Source organism: Solanum tuberosum, unplaced genomic scaffold (genome assembly GCF_000226075.1).
Source record: "Solanum tuberosum cultivar DM 1-3 516 R44 unplaced genomic scaffold, SolTub_3.0 scf00302, whole genome shotgun sequence".
NCBI lineage: Eukaryota > Viridiplantae > Streptophyta > Magnoliopsida > Solanales > Solanaceae > Solanum > Solanum tuberosum.
In genome coordinates this window covers 243,608-271,138 of record NW_006239238.1, presented here as the reverse complement: position 1 = coordinate 271,138, position 27,531 = coordinate 243,608, and the positions used below count along the sequence as shown (strand labels likewise).

The window sequence follows — 27,531 nt, the reverse complement described above, 5'->3', positions numbered from 1 at the left end:
TTCCATTATCCTTTTCTAGATTGTAAGGATTTTGTTTTCTTGGAACTTTTATAAAATGTCCACAAGGAGTTTTTAAGCTTATCATGTATATGTATATGAAAGCTTATCTTTAAGAGTCAATCCTTCGCAAAAAAGTTGACATATAAAGAAGAAATTAAATGTACTACAATAATTATTGTGATGTGATAGTAATAATTAAACATAATAGGAGGTATTAGCTAATTAAACTTAAGAAGCTATTAAAAAGTTATTAATAAAATAAAATAAAAGACGGCCGTTTGCACATAAATTTGGTTGGTTTAACAATTTAAAAAGATATATGGTGATTATTTTAAACAAGTGTTTTTGTTTATATAATTGATTCATTATTTCAATTCCAAATTTGAAAGACAATATTTTTATATTCAAAAAAACGCTTTTAACTTCCAAATGCTCTTTTTCAAGAATTACTCTTTTTCCAGATAACTCCAATATTACTTATACAGACAATAGATGGCTAAAAATTTGCAGGGAAATTTAAATTAAATAATAGTACTCGTACTACATAAGTTGCTCAGACTAATTGGCAATTCCAATTTTACTTGGTCTAGAGGAAGTCAACGTAAACATATACTCATCCATCATTTCAACTTTCACCAATATATTGGTCAGACTCTTCAAAAATGTTAAGGATACATATATTGAATTTTTTGAAAGCAGTATATTTTTAAATAATTCGACACTGTGGCATCAAAAGTGAATAATCTGCTTTACTTAGCTTATTAATAAGGGTTCGATTTTACATGTAATCATTCACTAAAGTAATCTAAATAATTAACATGTTCTACAAAATTTGTCACTAATATAAATAATTAGTTTCTATCTTATTCTTTTCATAATTCATCAGTAGTTCATCATTATATAAAATTGATTTAAAAAATGGTAAATATTTTGCTACAGAAGTGGTCCGTCATAAATTTCTACAACTACTTTTATAATCACATGCATGTGCTCTACCTTCCGTTTAAAAACTCTATAATATAGGTACACAATCTCATGATATTTGCAAATTAGTCTTTAAATATCGTTGTGGTACAATATAATATCATTAGTAGGTAAAATAATAAATGTCGTCGGCATTATCTTCACATGGCAAATTATACGACGATGGCGACCTCAGGTCACCACTCGTCTCTCGGGAGGCGAACCCAAAAAAAATAACGATGGATGAGATGTTGGAGAAGTACTGCGGGGATTTTGGGTTGTGGCAGATGAGACACCTCGTGTTAACATGCTTGGCTTGGTTACTGGAGGGGATACTAACCATGGTCATGATCTTTGCAGATCGTGAACCAGCGTGGCATTATTTGACAAGCCACGCTGGTACAACGAGCCGTTGCTCTTCGGAGCCCGGCTCGTGGGAATGGTCGGGTGGAAACGGAAGTTCTACGATGTCCGAATTCGGATTAATATGCGGAGAAAAGTTTAAGGTTGGACTAGTTCAATCTATATTTTTCGCTGGCTGCATGATCGGTACCTCCTTTCACAAATAGCCACTTTTTAGTTGTTATAATTGAAAAATCAAAATTGTTACTTTTGATATAGTTTAGGAGATAATTATTTACACACACTTTAGTTTGGAATATTTTACTTGATTTTAATAGGGGTGTGCGCTATTTGGATTAAATTGAAAAACCAAACCAAATCAAACCGAATTCTAATTTTGATTGGTTTTTTGGTTTGGTTTTGGATTTGGATTTATAATTTACTTTGTTTTTTTTTGTTTGGTTTCGTATTTAGAAATGTAAATATATATATATATAACATAACTGAATAACCAAATCGAAAAGAGAAAAATTAAAATAAATTTATTTTGGTTTGGATTGAGTATACTTTTTAAAAATCAAAAATCGAAAAATCCAAACCGAATAGTAGGAAGCCAAACCAAAAGATGGAATGCACACCTCAAGATTTTGGTGCGTCCAGATACGTTTAGATATGTCCACATACATGTATCTTGGGATACATAGGATTAAAATTAGGTGTAATTTATTCCAGATTCATTATATTCAAGTGGATTAGCGTATAGATATTTGGGATACATAACAAATCTCGTTCGCCTCTGTAGCACCTCTCCCATCTCGCTCGTCACGCTCCTATGTATATGGTATCTCAGATACATACAAATATATGCATTTAGTGTATATCTAGTGTGATTAGCATGTAATTGAGATACATAACAATCTCGCTCACCTCTCTCTCTATTTTAATGTATTTGGTAGCAAAAATACATATATATAAGTATATCTTTCTCAATATATGATAGAAACTTTTTAATTAGTAGTAAGATATGTAATATTTTGAAAATATAGATAATAATAATATATGTGGTAACACATTTAAAATTGATTTTTTATTTTCAGGTGCGGGAGTATTTGGACATTTATCAGATACAAAATTTGGGAGAAAAGGCTCCCTGACAATAATTTGCATTTTGAATGCTATTTTTAGTATTCTAACTGCATTCTCTCCCGATTACTGGACGTACGTCTTGTTCCGATTTCTCTCCGGTTTCAGCACTGGTGGGACCGGCCTTTGTGCTTTTGTTCTCTCCACTGAACCCGTTGGCCAATCATGGCGTGGCGTAGCTGGAATGTCCACTTTATATTTATACTCTACTGGAATAGTCGTTGTATCCTCCATTGCTTATTTCATCCAACCGTGGCGATCTCTCTACATTGCTTCTTCAATCCCTTCCCTTATTTTCGTTATCTTCGTACTACCTTTCCTCCACGAGTCACCTAGATGGTACCTCGTTAGAGGAAAAGTAGACGAAGCTATGAAAATTATGCAGAAAATCGCGGTTTCTAATGGCAAACAAAACATTCCTTATGACGTTGTTCTTGCCCTCGATAGTGAAGTATTCAAGGAAGATATCCCTAATTCTCAATTCAATATCAAAAAAGCGATAAATGGATCAATTTTAGATGTAATAAGGTCTCCTGTCACACGGATTCGGTTGTTCGTAGCTGTGGCTACTAACTTCTTTTGTTCCATTGTATATTACGGGTTGAGTTTGAACGCGGTTAATCTCGGAACTAATTTGTACCTCAACGTTGCACTTAATTCAGTTTCTGAAATGCCTGCCTATTTATTAACATCATTAGTGCTTGACAGGATTGGTCGAAAGCCGTTAGCCATAGGGACAATGTGGTTCAGTGCGATTTTCTGCTTAGTGGGGAGTTTTTTGAAGAGTACCGATGAGACCTGGAAAATTGTTAGGATGGTGTGCGGATTGCTCGGGATATTTGGAATATCTGGTACTTTCAATTTGCTGCTCGTGTATGGCATGGAATTGTTTCCAACTGTAGTGAGAAATGCAGCACTAGGATGCTCGAAGCAAGCCGTGAGTTTGGGGGCAATTTTGGCTCCAATTATAGTAGTGTTAGGGGGCGGCGTGCCGTTTGCTGTATTTGGGGCATGTGGTATTATTGGAGGATTTTTGGTAATGTATTTACCAGAGACGTTAAACAAGCCACTTTATGATACAATGGATGGATTGCAAGAAGCTGAAGCAAAACCTGGGTTGGTAACTTTGGATTAGTTAGTTGAATAAAAGAAAGTTTTAAGCATTTGTTCAAGTGTTTGGAATTGAAAATAAGCCATTGATTGGGAAAAAAGTGTTGTAAGCACTGTTAAAATACCTACGATATTATAATATTTGATCTCACCTTGTTTGATTACATCTACATACTCCCGTCAAAAAAAAATATAACTACACAAATATCTAAGAATTATAGGGATAAATCTGAACCCCGTGAATCGAAAAATTACTCTGTATATAAGATCAAATTAAATCTATATTTTATGTTATATATTTAATATTGAACCCCTTCCACACAACTAAGAGACTTGATTTTACGGCTATGGGGGTTTAGAAATTAGTAGGGGTGCGTGTTCGAATCTGGCTAGCAATATTTTTCAATGTTTTAGCTTCAATGTTTATTGTTTTTTTTCTAAATAAATGAAACATCTTCTTCTTTGTTATCATTGTTTCAGTTATGATTGAAGCGAAGAGCTAAGCTATATATTTCAGTTATGATTGAAGCGAAATCAAGTATAGCCTCTCATATTTGATCTGACCCATACATATGTACATGCTTATTTGTCAGGCACTATTTAGCATATTTTTCTTGAACTCCTCAACGAAAATGCCACTGATTGTAAATCACAAGCTTCACTACTTTTTTTTAAACTCCGTATCAAGTCAAATAGTGTTTCACAAAATAGGACGAAAGGAATATCAAATATCTATCCACATTTACTATTGTTTTGGTGCTTTTTTTGTTTGACATTCTCATTACTGATCCAAATTACATTCAAGCTGATTGATCAGGATGAAGCTTTAGTAAATCATTCCCTAATGATTGAATCTTATTTAGTTAATGTCTTGGATCGAAGATTATTATATTGCATTTTTTTCCCTTCGTTACAATATTGTCCATTATAAAGAAAGTAACATGATATATAACATGGTGAATGCTACTTTTTATAATATATTATAGAATTTTTTTCGTAAGGATGTTCATCTGACCACCCTCCATCCTTTCACCCACCACTCGCCATAGAGCACAATTTCAAGCTTGCCTTGTTATGACTAGGCATATGCCTTATGAGTTATGACTACCTAATATAAGATGAACTCTTAGTACAATCCAACCCAAAATTACATTCAACAACTAAAAGTACACAAAAAAAAGCTCTCAAAAACTAGCAAATTAAGATAAATTGCTTGGCTTCTTTGCTTCAGCTTCTTCCATGCCAGCCATTGTATCATATAATGGCCTGTTTAAAGTCTCTGGCAAGTAAATTACCAATAAGCCTCCAGCAATTCCACAAAACGCAAACACAGCAAATGGTATCCCACCCCCTAAAACAACTACAAAGGGGGCCAAAATGGCCCCCATCTGTGACGCCTGCGTTGCACATCCCAACGCAGCATTCCTCACCACAGTCGGAAACAACTCCATCGAATACACAAATAGTAAATTGTAAGTCCCCGCCATGCCGAATATCCCTAACACTCCACAAACCATCCGAACCAGTTTCCAAGTACCATCACCCTTCGCCAAACTTCCAGCTAGACAGAATATACCGCTGAACCACATTGTCCCTATCGCTAACGGCTTTCTACCAAGCTTGTCCAACACCAATGCGGTTAACAAATAGGCAGGCATTTCAGCAACCGCGTTAAGGGCGACGTTGAGGTAGAGGTTGGTCCCGAGGTTGACAGCGTTCAGACTCAACCCGTAATAAACAACCGAGCAAAGGAAGTTGATCACCACAGCTAAGAATAACCGGAATCGCGTCAAAGGAAGCCTCAGTACATCTAATAAGGATCCGTTTAGGGCTTCTTTTGATACGGATTGAGAATCAGGAACATCATCGTTCACTTCACTATCGAGGGCGAGAACAACGTCATCAGGGAGATGTTTACCGTTGGATTTAGCAATTTTACGCATGATCTTCATGGCTTCGTCAACTTTCCCCCTCACGAGACACCAACGAGGTGACTCGTGAATGAAAGGAAGTAGTAAGATAACAAATATAATTGATGGGATTGATGAAGCAATGTAGAGTGATCGCCACGTTTGGAAGAAATATGCAATGGCGGATAAGGCGGCTATTCCAATAGAGAAAAAATAGAAAGTGGACATTCCGGCTACGCCACGCCAGGACTGGCCAACGGGTTCAGTTGCAAGAACGAACGCGCAAAGGCCAGTCCCGCCGGTGCTGAAACCGGAGAGAAAGCGGAATAAGGTATAAGTCCAGTAATCCGAAGAAATTGCAGTTAAACAACCAAAGATTGCATTCATAATGCAAACTATAGTTAAAGAGCCTTTTCTTCCCAATTTGGAATCTGATAAATGTCCAAATACTCCAGCACCTGGAAATAATTAATTTGAAAGTGTTTTAACAGAATTTTAGTCATATTAACTATCAAGTACTAACACAATCACCGATATTCCTTTCCTTTCGTTTCAATTTGTTCGTCTTACGGTAAAATAAAATGTCATAGAAAATACATATTAGAACATAATTCACAGAGATAATTATGGGTGTGTCAATTCTAACAAATTCAATTGATATACTCTACAAAAAAAATTCTTCAAAAATAAAAATAAAATGATATCACTAATAAAAGTAGAGAGAATAAATTCCATAAATAGCATTCTACATTAATCGTGTTCTCCTCACTCTTCGGCATACCTCATCTTTAACATATCTCTATCATCTTACACCCCTACCCTCCCAAGTCTAACCCCATCTTTCGTAATACAAAAAAAGTGTGAATTACATGGGAAATTTTCTGGGGATTAGTATGAAAATTTAAAGGAAAATAAGTTTCCTACGAATTTTGATACTAATCTCCCAAAAAATCTCATGTAATTCACACTTTTCATTATCTTTCATAATAGTAATATTTATCTAAATTATGTAAAAATATTTTTGGTGCATCATACAACATTCTTTCGGTGGTAGGATGTTAATCTTACACGTGTCAATGATGCATGGGAAAATAAACAACGTGTCATACAAAATAATTAAAGGGAGCTTTAAATTAAAATAAAACAAATGGACAAGTCAAAAGAAACTGCTTGTCATCATCAATAATAACTTTCATAAGGATGCTCTGTGGATCACAACAGTATTTATTATTATAATAATAATAGTGATATTTAATTATTTATATTTCTAGAAAAATCTGGCCAAGTAACATTACATTAATAAGCTGTCTGGTCCATACGTATATTTTATTTTGAGTAATAAATAGTAATAATTCATGTATATCTCGATACACTTAACACCTCCTCTCCTTGCTCCAGAGTTATTTTTTTTATTTGATGAGTCATTGAGGGAAAACAAAAGCAGCCTATTTTAATTCTCTAATTCATATTTCTTTTTAACTTAATTTTAAATAGTTTAATTTTGTTAAAAAAATTAATCCTTAATTAGACAACTTATAATCACACTAGTAATATGACTTCTTCTTAATCATATATATTTTTTACAAATCATTAACTCTCTCCCTCTCTTAACCTATGTGCCAACACTCATATTATTATTATTAATTGAGATAAAAGAGAGTACCTACGATGAGTTAATTGGTCTCCTTATATACAACTTAACATAATTCTCATCTCATAAATTAATTTTCAAAATTGATCTAAATCTTAGATTTTTTTTATTATATTATACTCATCGCAGTTCATAATTTACCACTTCTATTCATAATTCGCTAAATATTAAACTTTCATCTTATATTATTCACATTCTAAATCGGATCTTAAACATATGTAAACATATGTAGTGTTGTCTAGCCTTAGTGAATGATGAATTACTTAATTTGGAACAACGATACTTATAACCAATTGAACTAACTTTTCAGATTGAATTAAAATTCGATTGTAACTATTATCTACCTCACACATGGAAAGAGGGAAGATACGGATCGGGCAAGCATATTCTTAAGTATTCAAATTGGGGGTAGTGTGGAATTAGTAAGAAAAAAAAAGGATATTCTAATACTAACCTAAAAGTATACACTTTATACTTTTGTATCCTTCACTTGTCTAGTTTATCCCGACTTTTCTTCTTTTTGCAAGAAGATAAATTTAACTTTAATATAATAATTTATAAATTATAAAACACTCACAAATTGTAATCAGCTTAAGCAAGTCTTATACGATGAAGTCCACTAAAAGAGAAAGTGGGAAACCCCATATATTATTATTGTCATTATCTTCAATTTATTATGTCTCTCTGACATGCATTGTCGTCTATCTTCATTTTTTTTTTGTCTCATTTAATTTAATTGAGATTTTGACAAACTTAGAATATGAATTATTAACAAATAACAATTCGTTAGCAAACAAAGATTTGGATTCAATCATTTTCCTACTAGTACTTTTTTACTCCAACTTTTTACCCAAAATAAAATATTCCAAAAAAAAAAACACATCCTCGTCAACTTTGTACAAACTGATAAAAAACGACAAAATAATCCAAAGATAAACATGTGGTGTGGTCAATAATTAAATGTGATATAATATATTGCTACGCCTCACTCGACGTTTTTTTTTCATAGGATCCTTTTATTAGGAACAAGTTATCTCAAAATTAGTTATTTTGAGATTAACTATTTTGGAATAACGTATCCAATCATGTATATGAGATAATTTATCTCATCCGTAAATAGTGCGATAAATTATCTCAAACATGACAACCGAATAAGATACAAAAAATTTATTTCATCACTATTTTCTTGTCCTATAACGACTGGTTAGTGTTAAGTTAAAATCGAACAAATAAATTAATCGAGAAAGTAACAAACATACCGATCATGCAGGCAGCGAAAAATAAGGATTGGACAAGCCCAACTTTATATTTCTGTCCACAAATTAAACCGAACTCTGAAACCGTAGAACTTGCAGCTCCACCGGTCCATTCCCATGAACCCGGTTCAAGACCGCACACACTTTTCGCCGTCGAATCGCACAACCGGTTCGTCGAACACCGCCAAGCCGGTTCACGATCGGCGAAAATCATAATCATAGTGTGAATTCCTTCTAGAGCCCAAGCAAAGCTCGTTAATACGAAATGACTAAATTGCCACCAACCGAAATCGCCGCAGTATTTTTCCAACATTTGATCCATTGTTACTTTTTTTTGTTTCGAATATCCGTCGGCTGTTGCTGTTGCTGCAGCCGACGGAATAAGCGGTGACCGAAGGTCATCCTGTAGATTTTGATCTACTGAAGAGGATTTTGACATTTTTTTTTGGTTTTTCTTTTCTTTTGGTTTTTTTGGGATGGGATTGGCGGCTAATGCATGTGTTTTTGTGTGTTGCAGGTTTGTTGGTGAGAAGGGAAAGAGAAGTAGCCTTTCTTTTATATGGGTTTTTTAAAATTAGGATTATGGAATTGTTTAGGACATGATTAGCTGTCAATTAAGGATATTTTTGTGAAAACCATGTTTATTTTATAGGAAAATGGCTTGAAATGTCCCCAATTTTGTCATTTAAAGATGATAGACCTCTCGTTATAAAAGTGACTTATATATATACTCCTAGTGTTATACAAATAGCTCACATATACCTTTTTTCTTTAACAGAACTGGAAAAATTAATTTTAATTTAATTTTTTTGAAAAAAATATAATCCATATGGGTTATATTTGATCCTTCTGACACGTTTTATTTTACTTTTTTGTTTCAATGATTAATTTAAATTTATTGTTTTGATGGTCAAATCTATTTATATTTCACTAATGTTCTTGTAATATTAATTATAGATACCCCATTTTTTATTTTTTTTATAAATACAAAAACTAAATTACAATATAGTCGTAAAAAAATTAGTTTTGAATTTTTTTACACCAAAGAATGAAAGAAGAAAAAAGAATAAGAAACTTGAATAATGATAATCAAATAGGTCAAAAAATAATTTTTATATGAAAAAGATTAAAATATACCTTGAATTTTGCTAGAAGGATCATATATATACCCCTAAATGAATATTTTTAAAAATTTAAAGTCAAAAAAATAAATTTAAAATTTATTTTTTTTCACTTCTATTAGATGAAGGGTAAATGTGAGTTCATTTTGTTACGGTCAGGGTGTATGTGAGCCCTTTGTCTAATGATAAGGGGTATTTATAAGTCATTTTCATAACGAGGGTGTATCAGTTGTAAATGACAAAGTTAATGGGGTATATCAGACTCGTTTCCTTTATTTTATTTTAGAGGGGAGTATTTGAAAATATTTTTAATTTGGAGTGAATTATTAGTTTCATTCATGAACTGTTGATAGCATTAAAAACACTTTTTTTCACTTGACTAATTGAACTTAAATACACTCTTGATCTTGCAACGTGAGTGAAATACACCCCCTAATTTCTCGCCAAGTTTAATGATATTTTCAACACTTTTTTATGTTTTTAAGTTAGAGTTATATGCTCTTAAAGAGTTTGAGACCACTTACTATATTTAAGTTTATTTAATTAAGTAAATGAGTGTTTTTAAGATTGTTAATAATTTAAAGATGAAATTAATATTTTGTGTCACAATTATTTTATTTTAAAACAAATATAGTTATTTCAACAACCGGTTATAAAGTTGTCATCCCTTCGACTCTCCTTTTACATGAGTTAATACTTTTTGTGATCTTTAACGTAAATAGCAGGACAAATATGTAGCAAGGACAAATTTGTTGTTTAGTTTTCTAATTTGATATATGTAAATTATATATGTATTAAGTATTTGTCAAATTTAATTTAGTTTAATTAATTAAATAAATGACTATTTAAGTTAATTTTTTAATATCTTGATTCCTTTGGTTGCTGATCTTTGTTATTGGTTCATAATATCTATTATTTGTTTTGAGTTCCAACAATATTATTTAAAAATGTACATATCATGTAAATTTGTGTTATAATTTATATTAGCGTCATAATTTTATTGTTCCATTATTATGTAGGTGGTGGTGAAGCCACCTTATGCTAATTAAGGCTCTTTCTTTGAAAATTATACTATTTAGTATGGTTAAAATTTTGATTTTATATCTCTAGTCATTTTACTCCATAAATAGTAGTAAATATTATTGACATATTCATATTGCATTCAAGATGTGACCTATTAGTTAATGAAATAGTTTTAAATAATGAAATTTTCAGTTCAAATTTCAGTTGAAGGAAGAATAATAGGTGATTTTCTCCATCTGTCCAAGCCTAGAAAAAAATATTATCGCACATTTTCATACTTTCCAAAGCATTATCAGGAAGAAAAAAAAAATAGCAGTCCAAAATTACCTTAATTAGATTTGGTTTCGGTTTAGTATTTGAATAGGAATCTAGCCATTGATTTAGGTCATTTATTTGAATCTTTTTCTTTTAATTGGAGAGTGATTAATTAACATTAAACATGAATTAATTTCCTTTTTAAGGATTAAAACAGAATGTGACAAATCAGGAAAACCATTATGAAATTATTTTTCTTACTAATTAGGAGTAGTATTTTTTTAAATAAACAGGAAGATATGCATCTTAATTACTTTTGCGTTGTAGCTGTAAAATTTGGTGGAATTACCATAATTGGACCCTACAAAGGATTTGGTCTTCAAAAGCATTTTGTCATACAAATTGACTTTATATTATTTTGGTACTTTTATTTTGCTGTCTAAACTAAAGTTTGTACTATTAAACATTTTAACGTGCCTAAATTGTGTCTATTAAGCATCTTTTGATGACATGTCAAGAGGCGTGTTTTTGACCTCTTACCAACGTGTAAATTAGGGGTGTACAAAATCGAATCAAAAATTGAATCAAATCGCAAATTGAGTCAAATCGAAAAAAAACTTAACTAGTGGTTTGGAAAAAAACCCGACTATATTTGGGTTTGTTTGGTTTTAACTAAAAAAAAACAACCCGACATTATATATGTAATTTTAAAATTTTATTTTATACATAAAATATTTACTTTGATATAATTTTAAAATATTTCTTACACTATTTCATAGTTTTTATCTTTTAATATATTAATTCAAGTTTAAAACTTAGAATTTGGAATGGTCCAATAAAGATTATAGTTCATAGATATTGATAATTATAATAAAACTTAAATCAAAATCAAATTAATACTAATGCAAAAAAGAAAATACAATTCAACACTAAGAATGACAATAATATTGAATATTTGTTCTTTAGTTTTATATTGGTTTAGACAATATACATAATCTAATTTCAACTTTCCTTAAGTATTTAGTGATGGAACTAATACTTATTAAACTTATTTTAGCATGATTTAGTACTTTTAAATTATGATCATTTTCATTATGACTTTGCAATATTTATTTAATATGATGATTCATTATTTTTTTTTATTGAATATTTTAGTGTCATCAGTACTCATCTCATATTTTGTGTTATTTTCTTAAGAAACACCTTAAATAATTGTATTTTGGTTGGACTAAAGAAATTTTTGGAACACAAGTTAATTATATGTTTGTATGCAAACATCTTAGGTTTATTAGTTTGGTTTGATTTATAAATTTAAAAATTCGACACAATGGTTTGGTTTGGTATTTGAAAAACCCGAACCAACCCGAGGTTGAAAAACCCGAAAAAATTCGAATTTTATTAGTTTGGTTTGGGTTATAAATTAATTTTTAGTACACAAATGGTTTGGTTTGATATTTAAAAAAGCCGAACCAACACGATCATGTACACCCCTAGTGTAAATAGCCTAAATTATATATTTTACTGACTGAAAAGATATTCTTGTCAGAAAAATAATGTTATATATTTTGTTGGACGTATCATGATTCATGTCCTTAATGAATTAATAGAAGCCTTGTTTAGTTGGAAAAAAACAATATCTAAAGTCTAAACACTCTTATTAATACTAATGGGATTAATTGGTATATAATTTGATTATGTATATTTATTGTGTGATACACCAAATGGACAAATTACTTAACTACACTTCTTTACTTGCCTTAATATCCATTTATCCCTACTTATTTCAAAAATTTCAAAAATCCTTTATTTACCTATGTATCCCGTGCACAACGCTATGTACTATGTATCCCGTGCACAACGCTATATATCCCGCATGTATTTCGTGCACAATCCTATTGTATCCCGCTATGTGGAATGTATCAAATCTAATGTATCTCGTGCACAACGCTATGTATACCACTATGTGGAATGTATCAAACCTAATGTATCCCGTGCACAACGCTATGTATCCCGCAAATATCATTTTTTAAGGGATATTTGGTAAATAGAAAACTAGAAGGAATAGGATATTATTTAGTACTTATAATATGTGGTTCCTATAATTTATACTAATTTTTTTTTTGTCACACGCACAATAGAGTTGGCATGCCAATTGGGCCTTTCATTTGTTTCTACAGTTCACAAAGATAATGTGCTAAAAGGGCAAAATTCTCTTTGTAATAGCCCATTTTGAATTTAGGCCTGCACAACTTTTATACCATATGAGAGCTTGCCTAGGGTGTTATATAGGAATGTGAATCGGTCGGTTCGATTTTATGTATTATCGGTTCAATTTATTGATTTTCAGTTTTTAAATACGCTAAATCAATAATGAACCAATAAGATAATTTTTTATCGGTTTTCGATTTATCGGCTTTGTTCCTTAACGGTTCACTTTTCGGTTTAACCAATAAGAAAATGCTTATAAAAAAATATATATGACTTCTCTAATAAATTTGACAAGACAAGACAATAATGTAACTTTACAAAAGCTTATAAAATAGAAATAATAATAACAAACATGAAAAGAACTATACATGTGTAACACAAAGAGAAATTAAGAGGAATTTGGTTCTTACTTTAGGATTTGACGATTTGTATAATGTAAAGTTATGAACTCAAAGTCAGAGTGAAGTATGAATTGATGGCTAAATGACAAAGACATAACTATTAAGATATTGAGATTAATATTTACTAATTTGTATGTATATGTAAAGTAGTAAATTACTATAGTCTTTAACTCTTAATGGGTTATTGGTTTACCCAATAACCCAATACTGAATCGATAACCCGATAATTTTTTTTATGAAACCGTTAACCCAATAGCAATAAATCAATAACACTTTTTCCGATTTGGTTTATTGGTCGGTTCGATTTTTGCACACCCCTAGTGTCATAACCCCCACCCCCCTCTTAGGAAAAAGCCCAACTCATTGTCTGCTCTGGACATTTGTACGGCTTTAAAATGTGTTACTAATTATTATAGTCTAAGATTTACATCCTTATATACCAACATCTCTCGTGTGTTTTGTTGATGGGAAATTTGCTAGGATGTCACCAACTCTTAGCTAGCGTTTGGTCATAGATTTCCAAATATTTTTGGTAAATATTATTTGGGTGAAAAGTTTGGTGAAATTTCATGAGTACGAAGCCAAAAGGGCAACTTTCTTCTTTTAAAAAACATAAACAACATATCAAAAAAAATTTTAACCAAAAGGGAAAAATCGCTCCTCATGGAGATATATCCTTCGAAGAAAATTAACTCTGTCTACTCCATTAAAATAAACAAAAATCGCTGCTAGTCAATTTTCTTTAAAAAAAAATCTTAAAATCGCTATCTTAGCAGTGAATTTGTCAAATTTGGTTTTTTTTTAAAAAAAAATCGTTGCACCCACAGCGATTTTGTCAAATTTCAATTTCTTTTTTAAATGGCTGCTGTTTTTAAAAATAAAAAATAAAAATTAATATCGCTGCAATAGCAGCGATTCTCTTTTGGCTCCGGACTCGAAATTTCACCATGTGTTGGACCATAGTATTTGGGAAACATATTTCACTTTTTTAAAAAATATGATTTATATCCATAAGTTTTAAAAACGATCAAAACTAACCATAGATTTGTATTATATAGCAAGATAGAAACGTCGACGTAACAAGATTCATAACTTCTGCAACAAGTCAATTGGATCTTCGTTGCAGCAAATAATAAGTAGTGTCCATGACATTAGTGTCCATGACACTGGAGCAATGTGGTAGTTCGGGGTGAGTGCAACAAGCATCATGCCATACATCGTGAAGTAGATGAAACACATGACTTTATTACCCTGAGCCGATTGTTAGTCATAATAATCAACAACCATATCATCACTTTCATATTTACTGAATATGTCATCACTATTTTGGTGTTCACGTAAAAATTATGTAATATAGCGCAAACAACTTCTATAGAGGGTGTTTTATAAAAGTAAAAGTTTAGTGTAGAATTTGAATTTTTAAAAGCTCCCAAATAATGAGATTTGACCCAAATACTAGTTTTTTCCTAGTATTTGGAAATTTGGGTTATTTACCAAAAACATTTGTCAAATAATGACAAATTGTATGGACAAACACTATTTGCCAAATTTTTTCCCCAATTTTACTTGAAAAATCTATGGCCAAAGTCGAATGTTTTCAACTGTTCCATTACAAAATTTGGTGTCATTTCCTGAAGGTTATGCAAGAAAAATTCCAAACCAAAGGGACAAACAGATGAACATAATAAGAGATGTCTATAAACAATAATATAGTTTTTGATACATGAAATTATCTATGGAACAGTGAAACTACATGACATGCAAGAAAAGCTATTTCATCTGCTGCTTTCTCTACTTAATGAACTTATAAACTTGTTATTTGCTAAACTAGATCTTCACTAGATCCCGCACATAGTGGGAGCTTAGTCCACCATTCGTAATTTTCTTTTTTTCTTTCAGTGCCAAGCTGATGCAGAGATTAGGTACCTCTTTTTCCATCCCAACAACATAGCTCCATCTTCTTCCACCAGTGTATAATTCTCTGAGTAGCACCTCATGAGGCTCTTTATCACCGAATTTACGTAAGAGCTCAGAGGATACTGGTGAAACCCTGCCATTGCGAACCTCAATTTCCATTTCCCTAATAGCTCGTGGCGTTCCGCTCTTTCCTTGCCTTCGCATGCTATGACGTTAACTATATCCCTTGCCAAACAATGCTGCTCCACGTTGATCCTCTCCTTCTTGTCCCTTTCTAACGTTACATCTATGGACTCGAACATTGCAGAATAGTAGTCTAGAGCTTCTTGAAATCGAGGGAAAAAGGGGGCAGTGTTTGTGTTTGATTCTTGTTCCACCAAAGTGACTACCTTGGGAGAAAACGATTTCACCATCCTTAGAAGCTCATCCCTTGGATTAGTAACATCAACGCTCTCATCGGGTGTGTGGTGAAGTGACAAAGGGAAGTTTACTGCCAGAGCCTCACCAGGCCTCACATCAAGCATATCCCTGGTGACATCAGGAGCAAAAACTGGCACTGCATGAAACTCAACCGGAATGTTGAATTTCTCAGAAATGGCTGCCAGCTTTTTTCCCACTAACGTCAATCCATCTCCCCGGGCATATTTTGAAACTGGATCATCAATACCTGTAATACGTACATAAGGTGCACCGCTAGGCCTGGCAGCAAGAGCTTGAAGAAGAGTCATCCATTGAGTCCCTTGTGCAATCTGGAAGTCTATAATGTGAATGCGATTTTCATTTCTACACGCATCTGCTATTGCACCATTCGCAGCCATGTAACCGAACTTTAGATAAGGGCATATCTCATATAAGATATGCATGTAGGAAAGCAAGTCCCTGCCAGCTGGTTCCTTACACCTGAGAGCCCTGTAAATGTTGGTTCCGGATGCTTCTTTTCTTGCTACTAGCCCTTCTACGATGTAAGCACCGAGACGCTGGATTGGATCACCAGTAATGGACACAGCACTTCTTGCCTTGGCAATCAATTTTTCAAAATCATCCAAGTTGTTCTCAGCAAGAGCTCTGGCACACGCGATAAGCAGCTGCTTTAGGTTGCCAAAAGGAATCCCCTGTGACGGATAATCCACCATTGGTTTGTGATGCTTCTCACTTTGAATTATATTGCCTGATATGCCAAAGACAGAAACATGTGATGGCTGTGTTTCAATTCGATACGAAACCTGGCCATCTTGGTGCCACATCCCGGACCTCTGACCTGATGCTTGTGGCTGCTGAATTTCCCCTGCAGAAGGGCTGTATGTTGTGACTTCTTCTGGCCCCATTAAAGCGGTCTCCAATTGAAGCAGTGCACGTTTCATGTTGTGACCGTGATTTGCATACTGGAGTAAAGAATTATCACCAGAATAAACCAGAAGACTGTTATGGCGGATATCTGCTGAGGGGCTAGGCCTGCAGAAATAAAGATTATAATCCCGCGAGGAATTACTGCAAGGACTAGTCCCTGAAATATTTTCAGTAGAGCTGTGTTGCTCCAGGCTATCACTTAATGTGGTAGGGGTACCAGGATCATTATAGTTTGCAAATGGAGAATTTGGAGAATTTCCCGAATCAAATTTCAATGTTCCCAACAGCCTATTAGGTATCGAAGGAGTAGTAGTCATAGCGTAAGAATATGGCAAATTCACATCAGTCCCACCATATCCATACAGATGGTGTGATTCCATACTATATGGCTATCATTAGCTGCTCTAAGCACAAATCGCTCCTAGTATGCGCACTTAACAGCTTGTATCTGTCAAAATATCAACCTGCAAACGATACACGAACAAGCATAGATCAGTTTGCTAACCCTCGTTGATAGAAAAACAGAGTTTTCTGATGAAGTAGAGAAGCAGAAAATACAAGTTCAAGCACAAGGAGCACAAACATTGTATGTTGCATGATTTTATGAGGCAAAATATGATAATCTATCTTGTGATATTAACAATAGCAGGTAACACTAACAATAAATGAGATGCAATACGAGATTTAAGTGTAGCGACATTTAGATCGAAATCACAACTTCACAACCACAATCGTTAGGATTTTCACAACACAACAGATACATTCAACAACAACATATCGAGTGTAATCTCACAAGTGACACATCTATATCCCTCAACACACTTTCTACCCTACCATAACTTCCATCTCTACTCTCCTCCCAAAAGAACCTACAAACTTAACAGTATGATAGTCGAGATCAGCTTATGCTGCCTTGCACACCACCATTGTAATAACACTCAATGAAAAAAAAAACCTCTAAAACTTACGTCAAAACTAATAATCCCTTCGTTCAAAAAAAAATGACACTATTTCCTTATAACTCTGTTCAAAAAAAATAAATGACACCTTCATTTCCTCTAATAACAAATTTTTATAGCTACACAAGCATTATGTCTTCAAAAATCTTATAATATCATTTTGGAGTAACTAGCTGATACGGCAAATTAGCTGAAAATTTTCATTATAAACTTGAAATATAATAAACTAAGAAAGAAACCTTATTAGTATTCTTTTTTAAAAAAACGTTAAATATGTACGAATTATTTAGTTTAGAGCTCACTAACTTTAAAAAAGACAAACTAAAATCCTGAACGTATAAATTTAAAATCCTAGCTCCACCTTTTAACTCAGGTCAAATACAGTCTCGATGCAGCAAAACCTAATCAGTTAGCTAAGTCGATTAGCTAACTGAACTTTCACCTAAGTTCGATTCTCCACCTCGTAACGAAGAACACAAACACTTGAAATTTCTCGTGTTTGTGTTCGAAAAATGAAAGGAAATTGAATTGAAATTGAGAATAAACAATACCTGATAAAATTTACAGAAGACGCAACGCAAACTCGAAATTCTTCAAAATTAGTTAATTCTATTTTATTTTTTTAGTATGAATTTTTGAGATATAGAAAAGGATAATTGAGCAGGAAAATGAGAAATTGCTTTGTTTTTATGTTAAAGAGGGAGAGCTGACCCTTTAGTTAAGTAATTTTGAATGAAGTATTAATAGGGTTAAATTTGACGGAAGCACTGACGGAATATTTTTAACGGAAGGTTTCGCCGACCACTAATTTCAACAATTGCTGAATGTTCCTGGACCACTCACGCGCTACTTTACTGTGTATAAAACACGATTTTCGTGATTTATTTATTTTTGTAAATAAGTTGTAAAATTTTAAACATGTTTTAATTGAGATTAATGTATATAACTAAAAAAAAGAGGAGGAGTTATCCTAATAGGAATACTTTTTTTTTATTATTTTTTTTATTTTTTTATACTAGAAATCAAAATATTATTATATCAAAACTAATATAAAGAAAAACATTGAAACTTTAGAGAGAATAAATTTCTCCATAAACAAGACTCTTAAACAACTACATTGCAGATGTTATTGTTCCTAATAGGAATACTTATCTCATGTGTTCAATAAGAATAAATGAAAATTCAAATGACTAAATTAATTTATTTATTTATTTTATTTAGCTCTATAGCATTCATCTTTTTTATATATAATTTTGGGTATATTATACTAATCTCCTTTATTTCAAATTTTGGAATGGATAATTATATAAGATATGACATAACTTTATATTATCGAAGACATGAATCTAGATAGGAAAGAGTGAAGTTGCGTATTAGGGTAGAATATTAGTAGGGGTAGAGTGTTGTCTTGCCTTGTGAAGGTTGGTGCATAGTACTAATCGTACCCTTGTAATTCTTATCATATGTTGACTTTGCACTACTTGGATTTGATTCACTTGAGCAAAGAATCTTTCGAAAGCAGTCTCTCTTGCTTCATAAGGTAATAGCAAAATTCGCGTACACTTTACCTTCCTTAAATTGCTTAATAAGATATCACTGATATATTATTATTGTTATATCGCAAATAAATTTAAATTTAATCGAGCCTTAATACATATCGAAAGTGACGTAAATAAGGGTAGGAGATGCAAGTGGTGATGATAGGAGGTGACAATCACGTGTGAGGCACATGACAATGTGTGGGTCACGCCCACTGTATAGAGCTGAGTAATTTCGCCAAGTGTTTTATTCAGCCAACACATATTCACCAATTAAAAACTACTTACTAAATTCTTTTTTTATGACTTTTATATATATATTTTTAGCGCGTTACGCGGTTTAGCTGACTTTCATATACTATACTATATATTATGGGTCTTCTGCAAATGTTACTTTGTTTTTTTGGTCAGCATGACCTGAAAAATGTCACTTATTTTACCATCACTTTTATCTAGGCACCTCTCTCTGGACGCACACGTGACTTTCCTAATCTCGTCCGTATAATATATAAATATATCATTTAATTTAACATTTATATGTTATTAAATTTTTCATGTTCATGAATAGGAAGTTAAATTTATATAGAATTAAACAAGTAGACATATCATAATATACATAGGATATTACGTTTATGTGGGATGTCATGTACGTAGGACGGATGCATCCACTTGTTTAATTTTATATAAATTTAAGTGTTTGCTTGTGCATTGTCAAAATTGAATGAGATAAATAGCAGATTAAATCAAGGTTAAAGAATATGTTTATGTATTATGTCGAAAAAATATTATATCTGTTAAGATCTTAGCTACTGCCTAATTATATGCTGAGTCAGCATGTTAGTTGTTGATTCTGTTAGTTTGTTACATAACTAATTAGTTGAGTAGGTTAGTTAGTTTAGCCACATCATTGTATATAAATACATACTGACGTCTTCAATAAACAACAGTTTTCATTCTCTCTAAATTGATCCACATTATGAAAGATGCTCCTATGGAGCTTGTATCAATGGTAGAGTCCTGAATTTGACATGGTATCAAAGCTTAGGTGAAGATTCGACAGGGGATTTCATCTTCGCATCAATTCCTTTTTTCTCTGGCTTTTGTTGCCATTGTTGGATTTCCTTTCTTCTAGCTTCTACTCTTGTTTGATTCTCATGGCGATCGATGAATCGACATCAACTGCTGCTACCAATGTTACAGCAGGTGGATCCAGCTTGATTGATTTAAACAATCCGTTGTACTTGCATCCTTCAGATAACCCTGGCGCAGCACTCGTTCCAATTCCTTTTGACGGAGGAGGTTATGGATCATGGCGACGGAGTGTACTCCGAGCACTCTCGGCGAAGAACAAATTAGGTTTTGTAAATGGTGAATGTAAGAAACCTGAAATCAATTCCATCCAATTCCGACACTGGGAACGTTGCGATGACATGGTTACATCGTGGATTCTCAATTCTCTGTCCAAGGAAATTTCAGACAGTATGGAATATGTCAACAATTCGATGGAGCTTTGGAAGGAGCTTGAAGATCGATATGATCAGACGAATGGGGCAAAACTGTATCAGATCCAGAAGGAAATCAACGATCTGACTCAAGGAACTCTTGACATCACTGCATACTACACCAAGATGAAGAAATTGTGGGAAGAACTCAACAATCTCTGCACTAAGAATCATTGCACTTGTGTGTGTTCATGTGGAGCAAAGGAAAATGTGCATAAAGCTGAGCAGGATCGTCGTCTGATACAGTTCCTCATGGGATTAAATGAGGTATACACTGCTGTAAGAGGGAGTATTCTTATGTTGAATCCCTTACCTTCCATGGCTCAAGCTTTCTCAATTCTGATTCAAGAGGAAAAGCAACGAGAGTTCAAACCACATAATGTGATGAATATGGACTCTGCTTCACTTACTGTTAGTTCTTCAAGGTCCAGAAATTTCAATCATGGATCCACCAGTAATACAGGACGCTCATCTGCAGGAAATTATGTGGACAAATCTCAATTGTTTTGCGATTACTGCAAAAGAACAAGACACACAGTAAAGAACTGTTATAAGCTTCATGGATACCCCCAAAACAATCAGAACAGTCAGACTGAACATAACAAGCAGATTCCACCAGCTCAGCATACTAAAAATCCACATTTCAATAAAAACACACAGGCATACAACTCTAATCCCAACTACAATTACAAACGAGTTGCAGGGAATGTTTATGGTACACCAGTTGACTCGTTGTTCAATGAAGGGGACAATCAAATGAAGAAGGATACAGATGACAATGTAAGTTTGTCAAGGGAGCAATACCACAATGTTATGACAATGCTGCATCACTTCCAAGTGAATAATGCTGGAGCAGTTGCAGATAGTCCTGATATGGGTAATGGTTCTGTGAACTTTGCAGGTAACGTAGTTTGTACTTCCTCTATTGATCTTGGTAAATTTTCATGCAAACATTTTGAATCAAAATCTGACTTGTGGATTCTAGATTCGGGGGCATCGAACCACATGACTTTTCACAAATCCTTCTTGACAAACATTAGACCTTTACCATATCCTATTTTGATAAGCCTACCAAATGGATATAAAGTAAAAGTGACTGAGCTAGGAGATGTAACACTTACACCTAAGATCACATTGTATAAAGTATTATATGTGCCTTCTTTCAAATTCAATCTCATCTCCATACATTCTCTTACTGTTCCTTTAACAGGCACTGTAACATTCACTGACACTGCTTGTCTATTGCAGGCCCCTTCAATGAAGAGGCCTCAGGAGATTGGTAAGTGCAGGGATGGTTTATATTTCTTGTGCTCAAGATGCTTGATGGATTCTAGTACTTCTTGTTTTTCCATTTCCAATTCTGTAATAGAGAATTCTACATACTCATCTCATTCATGTCTTTTACATTCACCTGTAATTGACTCCAATTCAGTTTTGTTCTCTAGAGATAATGAAGATTTGTTGTGGCACAACAGGCTTGGTCATGTACCTTTTGCAAAGATGAAAGCCATAGATTCAATACCTGCAAATTTTAAAACCAAACAACCGTTTGTCTGTCCAATTTGTCCTATGTCTAGGCAGACCAGATTACCTTTTCCCAAGAGCACTACTCATTCCACTAAATTGTTTGAACTTCTGCATGTGGATCTCTGGGGACCCTACAATACTACCACACATGATAATCACAAGTATTTTATTACTTTGGTGGATGACTGTAGCAAGATCCACATGGACACATCTTTTGAGTTGCAAGAGTAATGCTCTTCAAGTGATCAAAGCTTTCCTTTCCTTGGTTGAAAACCAATTTAACACATCCCTAAAGTCCATTTGGTCAGATAATGGCTTAGAGTTCATAAACAATGAAGCCACTCTCTATTTCCAATCCAAAGGCATAATTCACCAAAGGTCTTGTCCATACACACCACAACAAAATGGTGTAGTTGAAAGAAAACACAAATATCTGTTAGAAACAGCCAGAGCCTTGATGTTTCAGTCTCACTTACCCCAGAAATATTGGGGAGAGTGCATCCTAACTGCCACCCATATCATAAACAGGTTACCTTCTAGCTCCTTACATGGGAAATGTCCTTTTGAAGTTTTATACCAAAGAAAACCTCAATATTCAGCTTTAAGAAGCTTTGGCTGTCTTTGTTATCCCACAATACCAAAGGTTCATAGAGACAAATTTGAGCCTAGAACTACGCCTCACATCTTTGTAGGGTATCCTTTTGGAACAAAAGGTTACAAAGTACTGAGCCTAGCCACCAGAAAAATTCATGTCTCTAGAGATGTGGTGTTTCATGAAACTGTTTTTCCCTTTGCATCTGCACCCAAAGGTGCATCCTTTGATTCTGTCTCCAAATCATTACATTGCATTCCTTCTAGTTCTCTTATCCCTCTTAATCCTCATCTTGACTGTGAGGACACATATGTACCTGTACCTTATTCAAATGATCATGAAAGTGTAAGTGTTATGGATACTAGATCATCACTTGATACTGGTTTACAACCTGCTGTCACTACTCATATAGTTCCCACTGTTGAGGACCCTCTTTTCACAAGAAAATCAAGTAGAACTCACAAGGCACCTGCATATCTAAATGACTATCACTGCCTCACTAATATACATACACAGCATACCCATTCTCTATCCTTACATGCCTTATTCTCCAACAACCACCATATCACCCCTGATGCTCTTTCTCCTGATAGTCAGTTTTTGTTACAAAATGTATGTCATGATTGTGAACCACTGACCTATGAAGAAGCAGCTATTAATCCTGCTTGGCAAGCAGCCATGACTCAAGAATTTGAGGCATTACATGCAAATCATACTTGGGACTTATTGCCACTACCTGTGGGGAAGAGAGCCATAGGGTGCAAATGGGTATATAAGGTGAAACATAAGGCAGATGGAAGCATTGAGAGATTCAAAGCAAGGTTAGTTGTCAAGGGTTATACTCAACAAGCAGGAATTGATTATGTGGAAACCTTCTCACCCGTTGTGAAGATGACAACAGTAAGATCCTTAATTGCCACTGCTGTGAAAAGAGGTTGGAATATTTCTCAACTCGATGTCAACAATGCTTTTCTCCATGGCGATTTGCATGAGGAAGTCTACATGGAGGCACCCCCTGGTTTAATGGTTGATGCACCAGGTCTGGTTTGCAGACTAAATAAATCACTCTACGGCCTTAAACAAGCCAGCAGACAATGGTATGAAAAGTTGACTGCTGCCTTGTATTCTAGAGGCTACACTCATTCTGTTAATGATTACTCCCTATTTTACAAGAAGTCCACCAACTCAACTGTATTTGTGGCTGTATATGTGGATGATGTTATCCTCACAGGAACTGACTCTGCAGAAATAGATTCACTCAAGAGGTTCTTACATGACCAATTTAAAATCAAAGATTTGGGAAGGTTGCATTACTTCTTAGGCCTTGAGGTGTTATACAAAAAGGATGGGGTTCTGATTTCCCAGAGAAAGTTTGCTCTAGACCTTTTGAAAGATTTTGATTGCTTGCATTGTCCTAGTTCTTCTTCCCCCCTTGATCCAACTGTGAAGTTAAAGGCCAAAGAGGGGACTGTCCTATCAGATCCTACTTTTTATAGAAAATTGGTGGGGAAGCTGAATTTTCTCACTAACACAAGGTTGGATATATCCTATGCAGTGCAACATCTAAGCCAGTTTCTACAAGATCCCCGAGAACCTCATTTACATGCAGCTTTTCATCTACTAAGGTACATCAAAAGGGATCCTACACTTGGGATTTTTATGTCCAACAGTCATGACTGCACAGTAAGAGCTTACTGTGATTCTGACTGGGCAGCATGCCCAGACTCTAGGAGATCAGTCTCAGGGTACATTGTGCTGCTGGGAAACACTCCAATCAGCTGGAAATCCAAGAAACAAGAAACTGTGTCATTATCCTCAGCTGAAGCAGAGTACAGGTCTTTGCGGAAGGTTGTTGGTGAACTAGTGTGGTTGAACAGACTCTTTGAGGAACTTGTAGTGCCGACCTCAACACCTTATGCAGTATTCTGTGACAGTCAGTCAGCTCTTCACATTGCCAGGAACCCCGTGTTCCACGAAAGAACCAAACACATAGAAGTAGATTGTCACTTTGTAAGGGACAAGCTCCATGATGGCCTCATGACTCTGCATCATGTCACTACTTCAGACCAACTCGCAGATGTCTTGACCAAAGCATTGACAGGGATTAAACATTCCGCTATTCTTAACAAGTTGGATGTAAGAAGTACACTTCCAACTTGAGGGGGGGTGTTAAGATCTTAGCTACTGCCTAATTATATGCTGAGTCAGCATGTTAGTTGTTGATTCTGTTAGTTTGTTACATAACTAATTAGTTGAGTAGGTTAGTTAGTTTAGCCACATCATTGTATATAAATACATACTGACGTCTTCAATAAACAACAGTTTTCATTCTCTCTAAATTGATCCACATTATGAAAGATGCTCCTATGGAGCTTGTATCAATGGTAGAGTCCTGAATTTGACAATATCCAAACAATTTTATAATATGCCTTTGTTGGGTTTTAGATACTGTATGAATGGCAATAATGGAAGAGTTCAAATGACAAATTTGAAAATGGAGGGGAATGAAAAAAAAAATCCTTTTACAAGAGAGTTTGTCTCTTAATTGACAAGGAAAAACAAAACTTAACTAGCGTGTTGAAATTTTGAATATTCTCTATCATTACCAAGTAAGTTTGAAGTGTGACTTGATTGTTATTTGCGTTTGTTGAATATCAATGTGTGACCAATCAGATTAGATAAGATTGAAAATAATTATATTTGTCAAAAAGTGCAAATAGCACATATTGAAAATTTAATGTGAAAATCTAGTTTAAAATGAACTGATAGATGCATCGGTCCATAAGTATAAAATTATAGCAAGTAAAAATGGTTTCTTTTAAAAAAAAAAAAAAAAAAACTAAAATCACATAGAAAGAAATGACCAAGACCTTTAAATGCTTCAATCTAGTCAGATAGTAACATCAAATACATGAATATGATAAATTTATTTCGAGAGAAACGAGTAAATTCAAGGTTGGTATTTGAGTATTTTATAATTTTAGATAGAATTTAATTGTAGTGGAGTATTAAATTTAATTAACAGAAAGCATGTGTATCACATAGAATAGTGTATCTAATTAATGATATTCTCGCTTCATTAATTTCCTCTAAAAAGAAAAAAATTAAATTAAAACAAAAAATAAATAAGGAGTTGTTGAGTAATCATCCAATGCATTTCATCTAACGCGTTTAAAAAATAACTTAAAGTGCATGTGGATGTGGATGTGCATGTACTTGTGGAAAAATAATTAAAGGATGATTAATTAATTAACCTTAAAAACAAATTAATAATAATTGAGGAATTAGTGGATTTATTTTGGTTAGTGAATGATGATTTCCACTAGAAAAAAAGGGATAAGATGATAGATGGGATTGGTGATTTCGATTCCCCCTTAAAATAATGAAAAAGAAATGATTAACTTTTTGTCATTGCCACTTCATAGATGTGTTCGAGTAGATTAAGCAGGGAATCTCTTAAATGTTCAGTCATGAATTTGATAGCATTTGCACGATTAATTGTCTTGCACAACACTAAATTAATACAATTTGTATTTCATATGTGATTTATAAGCTATTATATTGAAATAAAATTTTATCAGAGCACATTTAAAGGATAGTCAGGCGAATTTCCTTATCGTCTAAAAACACTTTTGTCATGTGTGTATCCAAGATAAGACCCTTTTAGGAGTTTGGGGAAATGAAATCTCATGATTGAGATTTCATAGTGATAAAGATTTTTTATACTCAAAAAGATGTTTTATTATTAACCAAAAGTCTTTTATTTTGAATAATAATGAGTCTAGAGTTCGAGTCTTATATATAAAATTGTCTTTGTTAGAAAAGATTTTATCTTTGATTTGAATTTTCTTAACGTGAATTTAAGTTTAATTAAATTCTAAACCTCAATATAAATAACAAATATTGTGGGTGAGACTATTCCACCCTTAATCAGAATTCTCAAATTTAAATATGAATATATAAAAATTCAAATAAATTATGCAATGCGTGAATTTAGTCGGAGCTAATTTATCGAATGAGAAACCAAAAAAGAAATCTGATTCTCTTACCAAGTTACACTAGCAACCAGCCACATGATCTAATTCTTAGGCTACTTTTTCCCTTTTATTCCTCTTTTTCTTTAATCTGCATTTTTACTGATTATGACCAAATACATGTCATTCTTCCTAATGTTTATCAAATATAATATTTTTCTGGATTCCCACAATTAAAAACCCTTTATCACAGAACAAAATATTCGTAGAGTATTTATTATGTGACATGATATTAGGCGAATAAACTTTTCTAGAATAACTATTCAAGTATTTGTGAACTTTAGAGTATTTTCTAATTATACAATAATAAAAGAAATTCAATGATTTTCATAGTACAATATGGAAATACTATGCATTTACAGGTCGTTTAATAACTGGTTAAAGTTACACATGGATTTATATAATTGAATTTATGTATTATTTTATATAAGTATAAATTATTTAGGATTTAATTATTCAAATATTCTACCTTCTATTTTACATAAAATAATACTCTATAGATTTTTTCATAATTTATATATGCATTAATCATGCAAATTTTTAAATTGAAAATCAAATATCGTATTAATTTTATACATAAACAACTTACCTCCTAACTAGCTACTAAATATAGTACTTACTTACGCTAAATTTAATATCTACATAACTCACCGGCTGTCAAAATACCCCTAACATCAACTAAATAGTTGGATCTTTTTCAAAATTCTCTTTTGAGTTATAAAGGTGGGATTG

The 27,531-nt window shown here is 33.3% G+C and overlaps 3 protein-coding genes across 3 annotated transcripts; 1 reads left to right on the top strand and 2 right to left on the bottom strand.

The window, feature by feature from the left end:
- Window positions 1-1,034: 1,034 nt before the first annotated feature.
- On the top strand, window positions 1,035-3,738 carry LOC102591287 (organic cation/carnitine transporter 4-like). The gene is made up of 2 exons (XM_006360084.2): window positions 1,035-1,512; window positions 2,403-3,738. The coding sequence occupies exons 1-2, from the start codon at window positions 1,107-1,109 to the stop codon at window positions 3,581-3,583; spliced, it is 1,587 nt and encodes a 528-aa protein (XP_006360146.1). The 5' UTR covers window positions 1,035-1,106; the 3' UTR covers window positions 3,584-3,738.
- Window positions 3,739-4,500: 762 nt separating this feature from the next.
- Window positions 4,501-8,961, bottom strand: LOC102578486 (organic cation/carnitine transporter 4-like). Its single transcript, XM_006360045.2, has 2 exons — window positions 8,379-8,961; window positions 4,501-5,926 (listed from the first exon to the last, which is right to left on the bottom strand). Exons 1-2 carry the CDS (start codon window positions 8,812-8,814, stop codon window positions 4,758-4,760), a joined length of 1,605 nt encoding a protein of 534 aa, XP_006360107.1. The 5' UTR covers window positions 8,815-8,961; the 3' UTR covers window positions 4,501-4,757.
- Window positions 8,962-15,059: 6,098 nt separating this feature from the next.
- Window positions 15,060-18,312, bottom strand: LOC102578160 (scarecrow-like protein 21). The gene is made up of 2 exons (XM_006360044.2): window positions 18,158-18,312; window positions 15,060-17,111 (listed from the first exon to the last, which is right to left on the bottom strand). Exon 2 carries the CDS (start codon window positions 17,025-17,027, stop codon window positions 15,279-15,281), a length of 1,749 nt encoding a protein of 582 aa, XP_006360106.1. The 5' UTR covers window positions 17,028-17,111; window positions 18,158-18,312; the 3' UTR covers window positions 15,060-15,278.
- Window positions 18,313-27,531: the final 9,219 nt, after the last annotated feature.

What these genes read in the sequence shown, in the direction of transcription:
- LOC102591287 (XM_006360084.2), top strand. Translation starts at nt 1,107, where the DNA reads ATGTCGTCGGCATTATCTTCACATGGCAAATTATACGACGATGGCGAC. An exon ending in TTTCGCTGGCTGCATGATCG is followed by an intron (nt 1,513 to 2,402) that starts GTACCTCCTTTC and finishes TTTTATTTTCAG; the next exon opens with GTGCGGGAGTATTTGGACAT.
- LOC102578486 (XM_006360045.2), bottom strand. Translation starts at nt 8,814, where the DNA reads ATGTCAAAATCCTCTTCAGTAGATCAAAATCTACAGGATGACCTTCGG. An exon ending in TTTCGCTGCCTGCATGATCG is followed by an intron (nt 5,927 to 8,378) that starts GTATGTTTGTTA and finishes AATTATTTCCAG; the next exon opens with GTGCTGGAGTATTTGGACAT.
- LOC102578160 (XM_006360044.2), bottom strand. Translation starts at nt 17,027, where the DNA reads ATGGAATCACACCATCTGTATGGATATGGTGGGACTGATGTGAATTTG.